Source organism: Lithobates pipiens, unplaced genomic scaffold (genome assembly GCF_037356315.1).
Source record: "Lithobates pipiens isolate NorthernLeopardFrog02 unplaced genomic scaffold, aLitPip1_a1.2 Scaffold_8, whole genome shotgun sequence".
Taxonomy (NCBI): Eukaryota; Metazoa; Chordata; class Amphibia; order Anura; family Ranidae; genus Lithobates; species Lithobates pipiens.
Genome location: NW_027507903.1, coordinates 505273720 through 505292532, shown reverse-complemented (window position 1 = coordinate 505292532; position 18813 = coordinate 505273720). Strand labels below are relative to the sequence as shown.

General features: G+C 44.8%; 1 protein-coding gene across 2 annotated transcripts in view; it reads right to left on the bottom strand.

The window, feature by feature from the left end:
• Positions 1 to 18813, bottom strand: part of KDM7A (lysine demethylase 7A) — a 136989-nt gene that overhangs the window by 82683 nt on the left and 35493 nt on the right. For both annotated transcript variants that reach the window (XM_077469291.1, XM_077469292.1), the window contains exon 2: positions 1911 to 1996. In XM_077469291.1, the coding sequence (XP_077325417.1) occupies positions 1911 to 1996 (86 nt within the window). The remainder of the gene's footprint in view (positions 1 to 1910; positions 1997 to 18813) is intronic.

Genomic DNA, 18813 nt, shown 5'->3' with positions numbered 1-18813 from the left:
CTTAGGTGAATATGGCATTTACCCAGAAGGCTCTCCTCCCTCTGGAGAGGCTTATTGGAATATACAGAGTCTTCTGTGCATAGAACCCTTTCTCTCCCTTATTCCCCCTGCATCTCCTCCCGTTTCCCAGGGGATATTTTATCAGCTCGCCCCAGTTTGGAAATCCATTTGCCACGGACAGTGGCTTAGAGCTCGGCACGGGAACCCCAACTGAGCATGTGCGTCGGGGATTGAAATACCAGAGCGCTTTGTAATCATAAACCCTACATTGTCCTTACATGCCTTCATCTACCACACGGCAAAACGCCAGATAAACTCTCGGGTCAACGCAATTAACGTCAACACAGGAAAAAAGAAAAAAAAAAAAAGAAGAAAAACACATGAAATCAAACAGTATAACTAACCCCAGACTGCATGAAACATGCATATAACACAGATTAAATGGTTTTCTTTACATGGTGAGGGAATAAGGATGGGAGTTAAGAAAACCACAACTGCGCATTGGAAAAAAAAAACAAAGTACACAAAAAAGAACCAATAAGCAGAATATGGCATTTGATGCAATGCCTTTATGCAGTGAAATACTATTAAAAAAAATAAAAAACCACCACTGATTCACAACAGGAAAAGCCAATCCAATGTCCCTAACACACCCCTGTACAATTTCCTACTGTCAAAAAAGTAGACAAATACTGAACTATTTGGGTGGCTTCCAGTAGTTCTATAGCCGACTATACACCAGTAGAATTTTGTTCAAAATTTTCAGGTGTAGGATTGTTCATTACATTTTCTTATTAGTGGGGTCATGAGGATGTTTGTTTTTGACCAGTGACTAGAAAATTGAAAGGAGCAGGACGGATTTTTTTTAACCAAAAAATTGAATAGCGTATATGGTTTACATTCAGAAAAGTCGCTTGCTGTGGGGGCACTGAACAGGAGGGAGGGCCCAGGATCACAGAAGAGGGACACAAGAAGAGGAGGATCGGGGCTGCTCTGTGCAAATCCACTGCAACAGAGCAGGTAAGTATAATATAACATTTGATATTTTTACAGGGGAAAAAAAAAAACAGACTTTACATTCACTAACTTGTTTGGACAGTGGTGTGGGACAACTCAAGTCACCTGTATATAGTCCTGACTAATCCTACTGAACACATTTGGGATGAATTGAACGCCTGTACAGGGGCCTGACCTATAACCCTACTGAACACATTTGGAATGAACTGGAATGCCGTTTGTGGGCCACGTCTTTTCATCCAACATCAGTATCTGACCTCACAAATGGGCACAAATTCCCACAGACACTCCAAAATCTTGTTGCCACCCTTCCCAGGCGAGCGGAGGCTGTTAGAGCTGCAAGGAAGGCCAAAATTCATATAAATGCTTTGGAAAGAGATGTAAACAAGCGCTTATAAGTATGATGGTCAGGTCGCTGTGAAATTTTGGTCATATAGTGTATGTAGAGTGAGTTATGGTCTTGTGAATAAACTCAGTCAATTTATTTCCAAGTTAGGCTCAGAGCAATCATTTTAATAGTCAGATGTTTTGATGCAATTGTTTTGTAATAACTCTTACATTAAGTTTTTGCATGATCAAACCAAAGTAGAAAACGGTGAGATGGGCTGGAATATTACATTTGTTCCCAAACCGCACAACGATAGATTTGGAAACAGCCAACTTATTTGACTCTTTCCAATAGGTTGTGTACAATGAGCGAGATGCGCGTTTACCAGCTGCAATTATTATTGGATTGGATGGTTGATCAGACAAACTATTGATATGGCCAGCATCACCTTCACATTTAAATATACTTTTTTTTTAATAAAATTGCAAAACCTTTATGTAGGAGGACCTGAGAAAACAGTTTTGTTTTTTTTGTAAACACACACACACAGTCAGGAAGTACTTACACAGTGAGGGTCCGTGAAGCACTTCACAGTTCGGACAGTGATAGAGATCTATATCGGCTGCCTGGTGCTCCTCAACTTTTACGCAGCTGCGGAGGGGAAAAATGGAAACCATTAGTGACCCAATAAATACAAAGCTACAGGAAAGATGGTCAATAAAATATATACTTTTGTTAGAGACTATTTCTAGGTGTTCACTGGAGCTCAAGAATTAATGCATATAAACTGACAACCCAACACAAAGTGCATCCAAACCCCAGAACAAAAATAAAGTAAATGCAACTTAGCCATCCATAGATGTGGTGGCTACATTTTTTTTTGGTCTTTTCAGGCTCCCCCCCCCCTTTCATCTATTGGTCCTGCCAGTAACACTTTCTGCCTTAGGACAAGAGACAAAAAAAATAAAAAATAAAAATAAAAAAAGATTACAGCATGCCCCCCCCCGGACCAGCCATTTGGAGGTGTTCTGTAGATCACAAAGACAGCTAGGTACAATAAGAGTAGAGTACAGCACAGCCAGGGACCGCAAGAAGTTATCGGCTTACAAAATGTGTGTGTTTAAAACATAAGGCATGACACATGGTTATTGGACAACCTCTGTAGTCTGAGAGCTGACACTTACAATGAAGAAACTACATATCCCACAATTCCCAGGTCACTCAGTCTAGTGTTATGCAGTTGAAAGCTAAAACGGTAAATAGATCTGACACAAACAGAGCAATTTACAGACCTCCATGCTGGAAGAAATGTGTTTTCATTGCATCAGCATATCCACATTTGTGATGCAACAGAGGAATTAGAAAAGCATGGACTGGGCACGGAAAGACCCAGAACAGAATGTTGCATATCATTTTAATGAATACTGACAAGCTAGATGAATACATGGACATAAGGGAATTGGCCATAAAACTACAAAAATTGCAGCAACATGTGATGTGAGCCCATCATTACAAGGTAAAAATCACACCGATACTGCTTTTGAACATTTACCCATATGAGGCGAGATGCATACATGCAGCTTGTAGTGGCCTTTTAAATCTCCCCTGCCTAATAATTTGAATGAGGCAAACATCAGGCAGCAGTGGACAGACATGTAAAATAGTGTGTAATCAAGGGCAGCGGTGAACGCTTAAACACTTTTGGTTTACATGTCAGCCCTGAATGGGTCATTCAGGAAGCACTGGCACATGGGCAGAATGACAGAAGGGTCCACTAAGCTCCAAGCATGTAAAGCAGGGATATGCAATTAGCAGACCTCCAGCAAGTCCCATCATACCTCTGCCTCTGGGTGCCCTGCTTGTGGCTGTCAGGGTCTTGCTATGCCTTATGGTACTTGTAGTTCTTCTGGGAGGTCCACTAATTGCATATCCCTGATGTAAAGGTTAGTGCAAATATGTACATGCATACAGCAATAAAATACAGTCCAAACGCAGGTCTGTGAACTCAGATTTCTCTAGTTTTGGTTTACGCAGTTATTAACAGCTATGGACCAAAGTGGAGCAGTGTGCATGGACCCATAGAATAAAAAAGTACTGCTGCCTTCAGATCCATATAAAAATTAGATGTTAATACAGTAAATTGGCAGAAGAGCCCTTATTCTTGACACTGTATTCACACTCGTCACTACGTTTCTGCCTACAATTTGAAAACTCTAAAATCGTGCATTGGGTCATTTTAATGGCACATAAAAATGTGATGCAGCTCTGCCGCGATTGTCGCATGGTAAAGCATGCTGCAACCGTGGCTAACCGCATCACGCTAAGCTTGCCTGAAAGAAGCTCCTGATCCCTTTATGGGTGACAAGCTTCATGTGATGCAATTTATTGTGCGACAATGGAGGCAGAATCATGTTTATGTGCCATTAAAATGAACGACATCTGAAATTTACGTTGTTGCGATTTATCATTTTAGCAGAGCGTTTTGAAATCAAGGGCAGAATTGCAGCAATTCAAAATGCCCAGGTGTGAATGCAATCTTAAAGTGACTGTTGGGTTTCTTTTTTGTTTGTTTTTTATCAAAACGTCTACAAACATGCCTATAATTACCTGCTCTGTGCAATGGTTTTAAACAGAGCAGCCCCTATACTGTTCTGGGGTCCTCCGCCAGCACTCCAGGGCCCTCCCCTTCACCAGGTGCCCCCCCCCCTCGGAAAGCTGCTTTCAATGGGGGCACCCATGCGTACACGCTCCAGTGTCCGGCTGCTGCATTCATTGACAGACAGAACTTGGCCCCGCCCACCACAGCTTTTAATTGAAAGCAGCGGGAGCCAATGTCTCTTGGTGATATCAACCGGTCCAATGAGTAGAGCGACAACAGCTGGAGATGCTGCACTCAGGCACATCGCTGGATCAGATCGGGCTCACAAAAAAATAAATAAAAAAAAATAAAAGGGGGGGGGGGGGGGGGGAGGAGCTGCAGCTAAGGTGATTTTTCGCCTTAAAGCGGAGCTGCTGACTTTAACATACATTTATCTGTCCTACGTTCCAGCGATGTGGGCATCCGGCGCCTCGCTCCTCTCCCCCTCCTCTCCACGGCACCTTCATAGCAACTGTGGGCATGCGGCCAGGCACGCACTGCGCTTGTGCGAGTTGCGCTGCATGCCATTGGCCAGACAATATTCCGGGACCTGTGATGTGTCCCAGAAGATTGCTGGCAGGGAGGGGCCACCTAGGCAGCCGTGAAGAGGAAGGAGGATGTGGCTCAGGGAGTCCCACTAAAAAGAAGGCACCCACTTCCCCCCACATAAGGGGGCGAGGAGAGCTTAAAGCGGAAGTTCCACTTTTGGGTGGAATTCCACTTTAATGTATAGACTGTATTAAAAGGAGAAAAACATTAAGGCATTACAACCACTTTAAAGCTGATCTCCAGACAGTATTCATTTTTTGTTGATTAGTACAAGCAGTGTAGTATCAGAATTAGAACTGGCACTGCCTTTCTCTGTACGGCAGTGCTGGCGTATAAGGGTCCTTTCACACTTGCGGACCAGTAAGATCCACCTGTCGGTTTTTGTTCAGGTGGACCTGAACGGTCGCTCTATACATCTCTATGGAGCGACAGATGTCAGCAGTGACATGTCTGCTGACATCCAATCTGCCCCGCTAAATCCAGGCGGACGGAAACCCTAATTTCCATCCGTCTGGCGGATCGGATGAAAAAAAAAACAGACAGGCAGTCCATTTTCATGTGATCCCCCCCATAGAGGAGAGCAGAGATCTGACAGGTCCGTTTCTGCACAGTGTGCAGACATAGACTTGTTATCCACTGGCTCAGCAGGGATCAACAGAGCGATCCTTGCTGAGCAAGCGGATGGCTGAATACAGATCTGCACATGTGAAAGGGGCCTAAAGACTGCTCTCACACCCGAGTATCGTTTTCAGGCAGAAAGTCGCGTGTTTTTGCCATGATTTTGTACAGGTGAAATAGTCACCAATGTAAAAAGCAGAAAATGACCAAATCTGTCCGAATTGAGCTCCAAAAAAATGATCCAGAACTTTGAGCTTCAGGCGATTTGGAGTGGAGATGTGAACCATCTCCATAGAGAATAGATTTTTTTTTTCTCTCCTACGGCGTTTTGGCACCTCAGGCTTCAAACTACAAGACACTGAGTGAATGGGGCCTAAGAGAAAGAAGCCACAGGAGGAGCCAATCAGTTGATGTACTGACAAATGGCATGCTGATAGGAAGAGAAAGCAGAGTGCCAAGACAAATGAATGCGTTGCTTGTTCTTTCACTGTCCAGTCACAGGCTAGGGTGGGGTGTGTCCAGGGTGACCCAGGCTTAGCGGAAGCAATAAATGACACTGCAACAAAGAAGTGCTGCTGGGGAAAGCGCCAGATTGAAGAAGAGTATTGCAGTAAAGGCTTTTTTATTTTTCCTTTATTTAGGCCATCATTTCATTTTTCATAATTTTGACCTGCTTTAAATGAGCATAACTTGGTCCAGCTACAAAAATAGCACATCGTCTCCTGCACGACAAAAGGTGGAGGACATTTATTCTATCACAAAAGCATCAGAAAGGGAGACGTAGCCAGGGGAAAGCCGATGCCTGTATTAGGCGAGGAATGGCTGGGACAGCTCCATTTTGTCTTTGATCTTAATTACAGGAAGCAGTCTTCACAATGTAATTAGGGCAATTCCCGTTAAAGAAAAGGAAAAGCCGTGCAGACGGTACACTGTATCACTGAAGCCTTTCAAGCACTACAGACTGAGGGAGGAGGACAATGAGATCGGCATTGTGCTATACTGCTGGGGAACTGGAGCACAATTACAGCACTCGCTGCTAACAGCATGGGAGATTTTATTCCACTCATTCATACAAAAGCTGGGATACTCTACAGCCCTTTAAAAACAAATGATCAGCCATTCACATTGGTCCTGGTTGCTAATGGAGCTTACAATATAATGGCCCTGCCAGTCTAACATGCTTGAAGTGGATGCAAATCCTATCACTAAACTTTTATAGACTCCTTGGCACATTAACGTTAATTTTTTAGTAATTTTGCATTAATATACTACTTGGAGATCCATTCGATTAAAGTGAAAATTCAGGCTAACTAAGCCTAAACCTACGCCCATTCCATCTACCCTGTAAAAGAGAGACGTCTAAGTGAATTATGCATGAACACATTTATGAATGTCCCCCTTAGCGAGTCTCTTTAAGGTCCTTGTGAAGGCACTTCCTGTGATAGGGAGACCGTGCTCTGGGTCTGTCTCCCAGTTCCTGAACTGTCACATATAGTCTTATAGAAGCACAAGTGGGCGTGTTGATGCCCATTACCTTCCACCAACAGGACACCCTGAATAATGACACGCAGCTGCAAAGAGGTTGCAGGAGATCAGTAGAACAGAGATGCTAAAAATGGTGAAAACAAAAGGCAAAGTATTCATCATACAAATTCTAAAAATATATGCACTACATCTCTGCAATACATGAACACTTCCCCAGATTTTATACCATTTAACCACTTGCCGACCGCCGCACGACGATGTACGTCGACAGAATGGCACGGGCAGGCATAAGGGTCGGTATTAGTTCGGGAGCGATCCCGGACGAGGGGACGGCCATTCATTCATGGCCACCCCCTCGCGATCGCTCCCGACGAATGAAAATGTCCCGTGACATCACTTCCTCTCCTGTAATGTAAACACAGGAGAGGAAGTGATGTATTCTCTCCTCCGTGTCAGTATTTTTCGTTCCGGCACCGAGGAGAGAGCATCGGTGAGTTGCACAAGCACTACACTACACAGTAGAACATGCCAGGCACACTCACACCCCCCCTTTACCCCCCGATCACCCCCCAATTACCCCTGCCCCCCCAGTCACAGTGACACCAATTGCTTTTTTTTTTTTGCATTGGTGTCATTTGTGACTGTAATAACTGTTAGGGCAGTTAGGGTTAGCCCCCTTTAGTTCTAATGTGCCCCCCTAACCCCCCCAATAAAGGTTTAACCCCGTGATCACCCCCCCTCGCCAGTGTCACTAAGGCTGGGTTCACATTGCAGCGGTTTATGAGAACGGATGTGATTCGCACCGCACATCGCATCCGATCTCTGTGCGATTCGAGTTCAGCCATACAGATAGTATGGCTGAATTCGTGTCGCACCCGCCGCAAATTCGCACGGGACCCTTTTTTTGGCCCGCAGCAGAATCGGATCGCATGGGTGTTCACACCATGCGATCCGAGTTTGCAGATCGCACTGCGATATGTGAACTGATCTGGGGGTGTCATTAACATTTCACTGACACTCCCAGCAGTTCGCATAGGGCAGTGTGAACTGCCGCCGGGAGGCATGCGATGCGGGAACCCGCCGCGGATTCATGGCGTTCCCGCATCGCTCCAATGTGAACCCAGCCTAATAAGCGATCATTTTTCTGATCGCTGTATTAGTGTCACAGGTGACGCTAGTTAGGCAGGTAGGTATTTAGGTTCGCCGCAGCTTTTTATAGCGCCAGGGACCCCCATATACTACCGCATAAAGCCCCCTGATTTCCCCCTAGTTAACCCTTTCACCAGTGATCACCATATAACTGTTACAGGTGACGCTGGTTGGTTAGTTATTTTTTTATAGTTTCAGGGCACCCGCCATTTATTACCTAATAAAGGTTTAACCCCCTGATCACCCGGCGGGTGTCATTTGTGACTGTAATAACTGTTAGGGCAGTTAGGGTTAGCCCCCTTTAGTTCTAAGGTACCCCCCTAACCCCCCCCAATAAAGGTTTAACCCCGTGATCACCCCCCGTCGCCAGTGTCGCTAAGGCTGGGTTCACATTGCAGCGGTTTATGAGAACGGATGTGATTCGCACCGCACTGCAGTGCAAATCGCATCCGATCTCTGTGCGATTTGAGTTCAGCCATACAGATAGTATAGCTGAATTCATGTCGCACCCGCCGCAAACTCGCACGGGACCCTTTTTTGGTCCGCAGCAGAATCGGATCGCATGGGTGTTCACACCATGCGATCCGAGTTTGCAGATCGCACTGCGATATGCGAACTGATCTGGGGGTGTCATTAACATTTCACTGACACTCCCAGCAGTTCGCATAGGGCAGTGTGAACTGCCGCCGGGAGGCATGTGATGCGGGAACCCGCCGCGCATTCGTGGCGTTCCCACATCGCTCCAGTGTGAACCCAGCCTAATAAGCGATCGTTTTTCTGATCACTGTATTAGTGTCACAGGTGACGCTAGTTAGGCAGGTAGGTATTTAGGTTCGCCGCAGCTTTTTATAGCGCCAGGGACCCCCATATACTACCGCATAAAGCCCCCTGATTGCCCCCTAGTTAACCCTTTCACCAGTGATCACCATATAACTGTTACAGGTGACGCTGGTCGGTTAGTTATTTTTTTTATAGTTTCAGGGCACCCGCCATTTATTACCTAGTCTCACTAGTGTACCCCTAAATTTAGGGGTGTCTACTTTCCAAAATGGGGTCATTTGGGGGGGGGGGTTTGTGCCATCTTGGCATTTTATGGCCTTCAAAACTGTAACGCCCTTAGAAAGCCTGAAGGCGGTGCTTGGTTTTCGGGGCCCCGTACGCGGCTAGGCTCCCAAAAAGTCCCACATATGTGGTATCCCCGTACTCAGGAGAAGCAGCAGAATTTATTTTGGGGTGTCATTTCACATATGCCCATGGCATGCGTGAGCAATATATCATTTAGTGACAACTTTGTGAAAAAAAAAAAAAAAAAAGTTTGTAATTTTCCCGCAACTTGTGGCAAAATATAAAATATTCCATGGACTCAACATGCCTCTCAGCAAATAGCTTGGGGTGTCTACTTTCTAAAATGGGGTCATTTGTGGGGGTTTTGTGCCATCTTGGCATTTTATGGCCTTCAAAACTGTAATAGGTAGTGAGGAGTGAAGTCAAATATTTACGCCCTTAGAAAACCTGAAGGCGGTTCTTGGTTTTCGGGGCCCCGTACGTGGCTAGACTCCCAAAAAGTCCCACATATGTGGTATCCCCGTACTCAGGAGAAGCAGCAGAATTTATTTTGGGGTGTCATTTCACATATGCCCATAGCATGTGTGAGCAATATATCATTTAGTGACAACTTTGTGTAAAAAAAAAAAAAAAAAAAAATATTTTTTGTCATTATTCAATCGCTTGAGGCAAAAAAATAAAATATTCAATGGGCTCAACATGCCACTTATCAATTTCCTTAGGGTGTCTACTTTCCAAAATGGGGTCATTTGGGGGGGGGTTTGTACTGCCCTGCCATTTTAGCACCTCAAGAAATGAGATAGGCAGTCGTAAACTAAAAGCTGCGTAAATTCCAGAAAACGTACCTTAGTTTGTAGATGTGACAACTTTTGCGCAAACCAATAAATATACAATTATTGACTTTTTTTTTACCAAAGACATGTGGCTGAATACATTTTGGCCTAAATGTATGACTAAAATTGAGTTTATTGGATTTTTCTAATAACAAAAAGTAGAAAATATTTTTTCAAAATTTGCGGTCTTTTTACGTTTATATCGCAAAAAATAAAAATCGCTGAGGCAATCAAATACCATCAAAAGAAAGCTCTATTTGTGGGAAGAAAAGGACGCAAATTTTGTTTGGGTACAACATTGCATGACCGCGCAATTACCAGTTAAAGCAGCGCAGTGCCAAATTGTAAAAAGACCTCTGGTCATTTACCAGCAAAATGGTCCGGTCTGAAGGTGGTTAACCACTTTCAGACCGGACCATTTTGCTGGTAAATGACCAGAGGTCTTTTTACACTTTGGCACTGCGCTGCTTTAACTGGTAATTGCGCGGTCATGCAATGTTGTACCCAAACAAAATTTGCGTCCTTTTCTTCCCACAAATAGAGCTTTCTTTTGATGGTATTTGATTGCCTCTGCGATTTTTATTTTTTGCGATATAAACGTAAAAAGACCGCAAATTTTGAAAAAAAATGATATTTTCTACTTTTTGTTATTAGAAAAATCCAATAAACTCAATTTTAGTCATACATTTAGGCCAAAATGTATTCAGCCACATGTCTTTGGTAAAAAAAAAGTCAATAATTGTATATTTATTGGTTTGCGCAAAAGTTGTCACATCTACAAACTAAGGTACGTTTTCTGGAATTTACGCAGCTTTTAGTTTACGACTGCCTATCTCATTTCTTGAGGTGCTAAAATGACAGGGCAGTACAAAACCCCCCCAAATGACCCCATTTTGGAAAGTAGACCCCCTAAGGAAATTGATAAGAGGCATGTTGAGCCCATTGAATATTTTATTTTTTTGCCTCAAGCGATTGAATAATGACAAAAAAAAAATTTTTTTTTTTTTTTTTACACAAAGTTGTCACTAAATGATATATTGCTCACACATGCTATGGGCGTATGTGAAATGACACCCCAAAATAAATTCTGCTGCTTCTCCTGAGTACGGGGATACCACATATGTGGGACTTTTTGGGAGCCTAGCCGCGTACAGGGCCCCGAAAACCAAGCACCGCCTTCAGGCTTTCTAAGGGCGTAAATTTTTGATTTCACGCCTCACTACCTATTACAGTTTTGAAGGCCATAAAATGCCAAGATGGCACAAAACCCCCACAAATGACCCCATTTTAGAAAGTAGACACCCCAAGCTATTTGCTGAGAGGCATGTTGAGTCCATGGAATATTTTATATTTTGCCACAAGTTGCGGGAAAATTACAAACTTTTTTTTTTTTTTTTTTTTTTTCACAAAGTTGTCACTAAATGATATATTGCTCATGCATGCCATGGGCATATGTGAAATGACACCCCAAAATAAATTCTGCTGCTTCTCCTGAGTACGGGGATACCACATATGTGGGACTTTTTGGGAGCCTAGCCGCGTACGGGGCCCCGAAAACCAAGCACCGCCTTCAGGCTTTCTAAGGGCGTAATTTTTTGAGTTCACTTCTCACTACCTATTACAGTTTTGAAGGCCATAAAATGCCAAGATGGCACAAAACCCCCACAAATGACCCCATTTTAGAAAGTAGACACCCCAAGCTATTTGCTGAGAGGCATGTTGAGTCCATGGAATATTTTATATTTTGCCACAAGTTGCGGGAAAATTACAAACTTTTTTTTTTTTTTTTTTTTTTCACAAAGTTGTCACTAAATGATATATTGCTCATGCATGCCATGGGCATATGTGAAATGACACCCCAAAATAAATTCTGCTGCTTCTCCTGAGTACGGGGATACCACATATGTGGGACTTTTTGGGAGCCTAGCCGCGTACGGGGCCCCGAAAACCAAGCACCGCCTTCAGGCTTTCTAAGGGCGTAATTTTTTGAGTTCACTTCTCACTACCTATTACAGTTTTGAAGGCCATAAAATGCCAAGATGGCACAAAACCCCCACAAATGACCCCATTTTAGAAAGTAGACACCCCAAGCTATTTGCTGAGAGGCATGTTGAGTCCATGGAATATTTTATATTTTGCCACAAGTTGCGGGAAAATTACAAACTTTTTTTTTTTTTCACAAAGTTGTCACTAAATGATATATTGCTCACGCATGCCATGGGCATATGTGAAATGACACCCCAAAATAAATTCTGCTGCTTCTCCTGAGTACGGGGATACCACATATGTGGGACTTTTTGGGAGCCTAGCCGCGTACGGGGCCCCAAAAACCAAGCACCGCCTTCAGGCTTTCTAAGGGCGTTACAGTTTTGAAGGCCATAAAATGCCAAGATGGCACAAACCCCCCCCCCCAAATGACCCCATTTTAGAAAGTAGACACCCCTAAATTTAGGGGTACACTAGTGAGACTAGGTAATAAATGGCGGGTGCCCTGAAACTATAAAAAAATAACTAACCAACCAGCGTCACCTGTAACAGTTATATGGTGATCACTGGTGAAAGGGTTAACTAGGGGGCAATCAGGGGGCTTTATGCGGTAGTATATGGGGGTCCCTGGCGCTATAAAAAGCTGCGGCGAACCTAAATACCTACCTGCCTAACTAGCGTCACCTGTGACACTAATACAGCGATCAGAAAAACGATCGCTTATTAGGCTGGGTTCACACTGGAGCGATGCGGGAACGCCACGAATGCGCGGCGGGTTCCCGCATCGCATGCCTCCCGGCGGCAGTTCACACTGCCCTATGCGAACTGCTGGGAGTGTCAGTGAAATGTTAATGACACCCCCAGATCAGTTCGCATATCGCAGTGCGATCTGCAAACTTGGATCGCATGGTGTGAACACCCATGCGATCCGATTCTGCTGCGGACCAAAAAAAGGGTCCCGTGCGAGTTTGCGGCGGGTGCGGCGGGTGCGACACGAATTCAGCCATACTATCTGTATAGCTGAACTCGAATCGCACAGAGATCGGATGTGATTTGCACTGCAGTGCGGTGCGAATCACATCCGTTCTCATAAACCGCTGCAATGTGAACCCAGCCTTAGTGACACTGGCGACGGGGGGTGATCACGGGGTTAAACCTTTATTGGGGGGGTTAGGGGGGTACCTTAGAACTAAAGGGGGCTAACCCTAACTGCCCTAACAGTTATTAGTCACAAATGACACCTGCCGGGTGATCAGGGGGTTAAACCTTTATTAGGTAATAAATGGCGGGTGCCCTGAAACTATAAAAAAATAACTAACCAACCAGCGTCACCTGTAACAGTTATATGGTGATCACTGGTGAAAGGGTTAACTAGGGGGCAATCAGGGGGCTTTATGCGGTAGTATATGGGGGTCCCTAGCGCTATAAAAAGCTGCGGCGAACCTAAATACCTACCTGCCTAACTAGCGTCACCTGTGACACTAATACGGCGATCAGAAAAATGATCGCTTATTAGGCTGGGTTCACACTGGAGCGATGCGGGAACGCCGCGAATCCGCGGCGGGTTCCCGCATCGCATGCCTCCAGGCGGCAGTTCACACTGCCCTATGCGAACTGCTGGGAGTGTCAGTGAAATGTTACTGACACCCCCAGATCAGTTCGCATATCGCAGTGCGATCTGCAAACTCGGATCGCATGGTGTGAACACCCATGCGATCCGATTCTGCTGCGGGCCAAAAAAAGGGTCCCGTGCGAATTTGCGGCGGGTGCGGCGGGTGTGGCGGGTGCGGCGAATGGCTGAACTCGAATCGCACAGAGATCGGATGTGATTTGCACTGCAGTGCGGTGCGAATCACATTCGTTCTCATAAACCGCTGCAATGTGAACCCAGCCTTAGTGACACTGGCGACGGGGGGTGATCACGGGGTTAAACCTTTATTGGGGGGGTTAGGGGGGTACATTAGAACTAAAGGGGGCTAACCCTAACTGCCCTAACAGTTATTACAGTCACAAATGACACCAATGCAAAAAAAAAAAAAAAAAATGACATTGGTGTCACTGTGACTGGGGGGGCAGGGGTAATTGGGGGGGTGATCGGGGGGTAAAGGGGGGGTGTGAGTGTGCCTGGCATGTTCTACTGTGTGTGGGATGTGTTGGTGCAACTCACTGATCCGCTCTCCTCCGTGTCGGAACGAAAAATACCGACACGGAGGAGAGAATACATCACTTCCTCTCCTGTGTTTACATTACAGGAGAGGAAGTGATGTCACCGAGGATTTCCATTCGTCGGGAGCGATCGCGAGGGGGTGGCCATGAATGAATGGCCGTCCCCTCGTCCGGGATCGCTCCCGAACGAAAACCGACCGCCGCAGGCACCGGGCGGGGGCCCGATCGGGCCCCCGACCCGCGGGAGGCAAATCACGTACATGTACGTGCTTATGCCTGCCCGTGCCATTCTGCCGACGTACATCGGCGTGAGGCGGTCGGCAAGTGGTTAAAGACTTCACAAGAAAAAAAAATAATACCTGCTGATATTTTAGACATGAACCCCACGCCTAAAGCTGGCCATAAATGGGTTGTATTTTTTGTTCAGCCAGTGGTCTTAAATAAAAATAAAAAACCCAACCTACAGATTCCTCGATCCACACAAACGCAGGTACATGAAAGAATCCCCAACAGGACATTGTATGCCGACAACAGGACCTGGCATTGTCAGATGCAGTTGCAGCCGCGGACTGTCAAAAGTTTTCCAATGTGATCTGATTGGCTTGCGTCAAACAGGGATCCTGCTGAACTGGCCCGATTTCAAACCATCTATGACCAAATATAGTCCTGCTCTAATCTGGTAACAGTTTGGGGACTGAGTGGTGTCAGCCCTGCTCAGCTGTCTTTTGTTAAACTTTTGTTAAACTGCTCAACCATGCCCACTCTTCTCTTCACAAAATAAACAGCAGACACCAATTATTACATAGTCCTAGGAGGAGAGTTATGGCAACTGCTCTACTTGAGATAACATAGGAAGTGTGCACAGGACAATAGACAGCTCTGAATCTCTGACATGATCATTTCTGACAGGTATTTTTTTTATGGCAATTAATTTAAACAATGTATATTGAACAGACCAAAAGAAAGCAAATAAGAATTGCAAGCGGTTTGGAGCTACAAAGTCAGAAGAATGAGTTTTCTGAAAGAGAAAAGCCATGTCGCAGCTCTCCACACCTCTTTTCATCAAGTATTTCCCCTGCAGAGGCAGAAAATAACCACACAGCTTTAATGTACGTTATGTATATTTGATTTACTACTAGAAGGTTTTAAATCTGATCAATTTATCAGGTTAAGAGCAGCATATTCATTATATTATATATGCAATCAGCTGGAAAATGGGAACTGTTGTGTGGATTTTTGTAGAAGTATGTAGAAAATAAAAAATACAGACCTGGAATTGTCCTTTAAGTCCTTTTCATAAGGCAATAAAAGGAATATTGAACCAAGTTCTGTAATTCCATCTCTATATCACAGTCACCACCAAGGTAACAGGTAAACAGCTGTCGCCATGGAAACAGAAGATGTTGGGGGTCGCAAGACAGGTTACATTTTACTCCACAACGTGAGAAGGGAAAATAGGCTTTCATCAAATGTCAGGTGTTTTACACGTGTGTGCACTACCATGATGCTCTGTGGCGTGAATGGATCATTGTGAAATCTACCATCTTTCAGATATCAACTTCAAAATGAGAAATTTTTGCTTAAAAATAGGGGGATGTCATTTGGGTTTGGTGGATCACTGAAAGCAAGTTAGGAGTAATATTAAATTCACCATAAAAAGAACATGGCTCAAATTACCACCATAATAGTGGTATGATCAGTGTTCACATACTAGAACACAACAGTGTTAATTATATATAAAGAGATACAGTAATTATCCCAAGTCCATATATGTGAAAATAATAAGCGACAATGCCATTTGTATAATAATAATTTTACAAATATGGACTTGGGATAATTCTAAGTGACGATCCTTTTCATTAATACAATCCATCCTATAGGTAGGTCAAATAGGCTCTTCAAGGTAACAAGAAATCAATGTGTAATATTAAACACAGCACTCCTGTCTCCCTTCTGTATTTGCTGGTTCATACTTAAAGTGATTGAAAAAAGGTAAAAGGTTCTGTCTCTGCATTAAAGGGGTTGTAAATAAACATGTCATACTTACCTCCACTGTGCAGTTCATTTTGAAAAGAGTGGCCCCAATCCACCTGTTCTGGGGTCCCCCAGCAGTGCTATCAGCTCCTCCCCGCATTGGTAAACCCCCTAGGGGTTGGGTTACCGCAAGGGCGCACTCCCGAGTCCGGCTTTTGTGGCCATAGACACAGAATGCGGGTCTCTGCCCCAGCGCCTGCGTCATTGGATTGGAATGACAGCAGTGGGAGCCAATGTGGGAACGAACGGGCTCAGGAGAATAAAATGGGGGGCTGGTTGGTGTCAGAAGTTATTTCACCTTAATGCATAGGATGCATTAAAGGGGTTGTAAAGGTAAATGTTTTTTCACCTTAATGCATTCTATGCATTAAGGTGAAAAAAACATCTGACAATGCCGGTGTTCTGGCGTATAGAGTCCGGGCATCACAGTGTCCACTCCGTATGCGCAGTACGGAGCAGACGAAGCTTCGGAAAATCTCCGAAGCTGAACGGCGCCTGCGCCGTGAGTGTAGGTGGTAGCCCCACCATCCAAGCGGACAGGGGGGTGTGAATTTTAGAGGGCCCCTCGCGGGCGAGCTTCGCTCGCCACGCTTCGGGCTCGGCCTCGCTGCGCTCGGCTCTTTTTTATTCTAACTCCATGTCCACTTGGATAGTGGGGATAGAACCTGGACTCACGGCGCAGGCGCCGTGAGTCCAGGTTCTATCCCCACTATCCAAGTGGACATGGAGTTAGAATAAAAAAGAGCCGAGCGAAGCTCGCCCGCGAGGGGCCCTCTAAAATTCACAACCCTATGTCCGCTTGGATGGTGGGGCTACCACCTACACTCACGGCGCAGGCGCCGTTCAGCTTCGGAGATTTTCCGAAGCTTCGTCTGCTCCGTACTGCGCATACGGAGTGGACACTGTGATGCCCGGACTCTATACACCAGAACACCGGCATTGTCAGATGTTTTTTTCACCTTAATGCATAGAATGCATTAAGGTAAAAAAACATTTACCAGGGGACACTATCTGATGGAGGACGCTATTTGACAAGACACCGGCACCCCCAGCCCCCTGTTTTACTTACCTGACCCCTCGAAAATCCCGCGCTCGTCCCCCGACGTCCTTTCCACCGTTCAGCCTGGCCGCTGATTGGCTGGAATGGATGGATGGAAAGCAGCGCAGCCATTGGCTCGCGCTGCTGTCAATCACATCCACTGACGCGGAGCGCCGGGCCGTGTGATACAGCGAGTGGCTATAGCCGCCGGTGTCTTGTCATATAAGGTCCCCCATCCGATAGTGTCCGCTGTGTACTGCGCACGTGCAGTATACAGCTACACAGATTCCGAAAATTGCCGAGGATGAACGGCGCCTGCGCCGTGAGTCCAGGTTCCATCCCCACTATCCAAGTGGACAGAGTAGGAATATAAAAAAGAGCCGAGTGCAGCGAGGCCGAGCACGAAGCATGGCGAGCGAAGCTCGCCCGCGAGGGGCCCTCTAATATTCACAACCCTATGTCCGCTTGGATGGTGGGGCCACCACCTCCACTCACAGTGCAGGCGCCGTTCAACTTCGGACATTTTCCGAAGCATGCGCAGTACGAGGCGGACGCTATATGATGGCCGGACACTATATGGCACAACACCGGCTGTATCACGGGACCTCTTCTTTCCCCAAGTTCTAACACCATGTTAGATTTAGGTGTTAAGTTAGTTACATGTAATCATTTTTGAATACACACTAGAGCTGCTCAATTAATCGTTAAGAAAATTGTGATCTCGATTCAACCCCCCCTCACGATCATAATCCAGCATTTCCACAATGCTATGTAATAAGTGCAGAGTCATTCTCTGCTCAGAGCTGTCAAAAAAAAAATAAAAAAAAAATAAAGACACCCAGCAATGGTTTAACATTCCTTAGCATTCAGATTGGTTTTGCTTAGATCAAAAGGGATAAACTTCAGTCTGTAAATGAGGGCAGTTTAACCACTTAAAGACTACACCTTATTGCTTACAAGTTAAAATCAATATTTTTTGATAGAAAAATTACATAGAACCTCCAAAACACATACTTTTTTTTTTAGCAGAGACCCTAGAGAATAAAAATGGTGGTTGTTGCAATATTTTATGTCACACTGCATTTGCACAGCAGTCTTTCAAATGCAGTTTTTTGGGAAAAATATATTTCAATGACTATAAAAAAAAATTTACAATTTTTTTGTATAATGTAAAAGATGTTACGCCGCAAGAATCGTGATTTTTATTCTAAGCAAAATAAAAATTGTGATTCTCATTTTAGCCATAATCGTGCAGCACCAATACACACATACCTGTATTCATAGTTTCTCCCCCCCCCCCCCTTGATGGGCAAGGTTCCATCAAGCGATTGCATTCACATACATATCAGAAACACAAGAGATATGAAGCTCATTATCAGCACTGCTGACAGTTGATGTGTTTACGCTACAGACAAATCCAGCAGGCTCTTCCCTGGGCCAATCCTTACATGCTGGCTGTGATATAGCATTTGCGCTGGCGAGAAAGGTCACTCACAGCTGTGCCATCTCCGCTGCCATACAAGCCTGTAATCGTTTACTGCCATGTTTTCTGCACCTATCAGCTTCTAAACTCCCCTCCAAATCCCCAGCTGTTTAAGCTGTAAAGACCCCCCCAAAAAAAAAAAAAAAAAAAAAAAACACTCCACTCCTAACTGGAGGAGGCTGATGGGAAGGAAAGAGGATGCCTTGTATAACTGGGCACAAATGGTAATGGAATTTACATCCAGTAAAAAAAAAAAAAAAAAAAAAAAAAAAACACTTAAGGAAAAAAACTTGACCTATACAAAAGAAAACTTCTAACTTGCTCTTCATCCTGCGCACTGCCCTGTTCATGCCAATGGGATGGCAGTACTTAGGATGGCCTACAGCGATTCTACTGGACACAGCCATAACAATGAATTTGCTA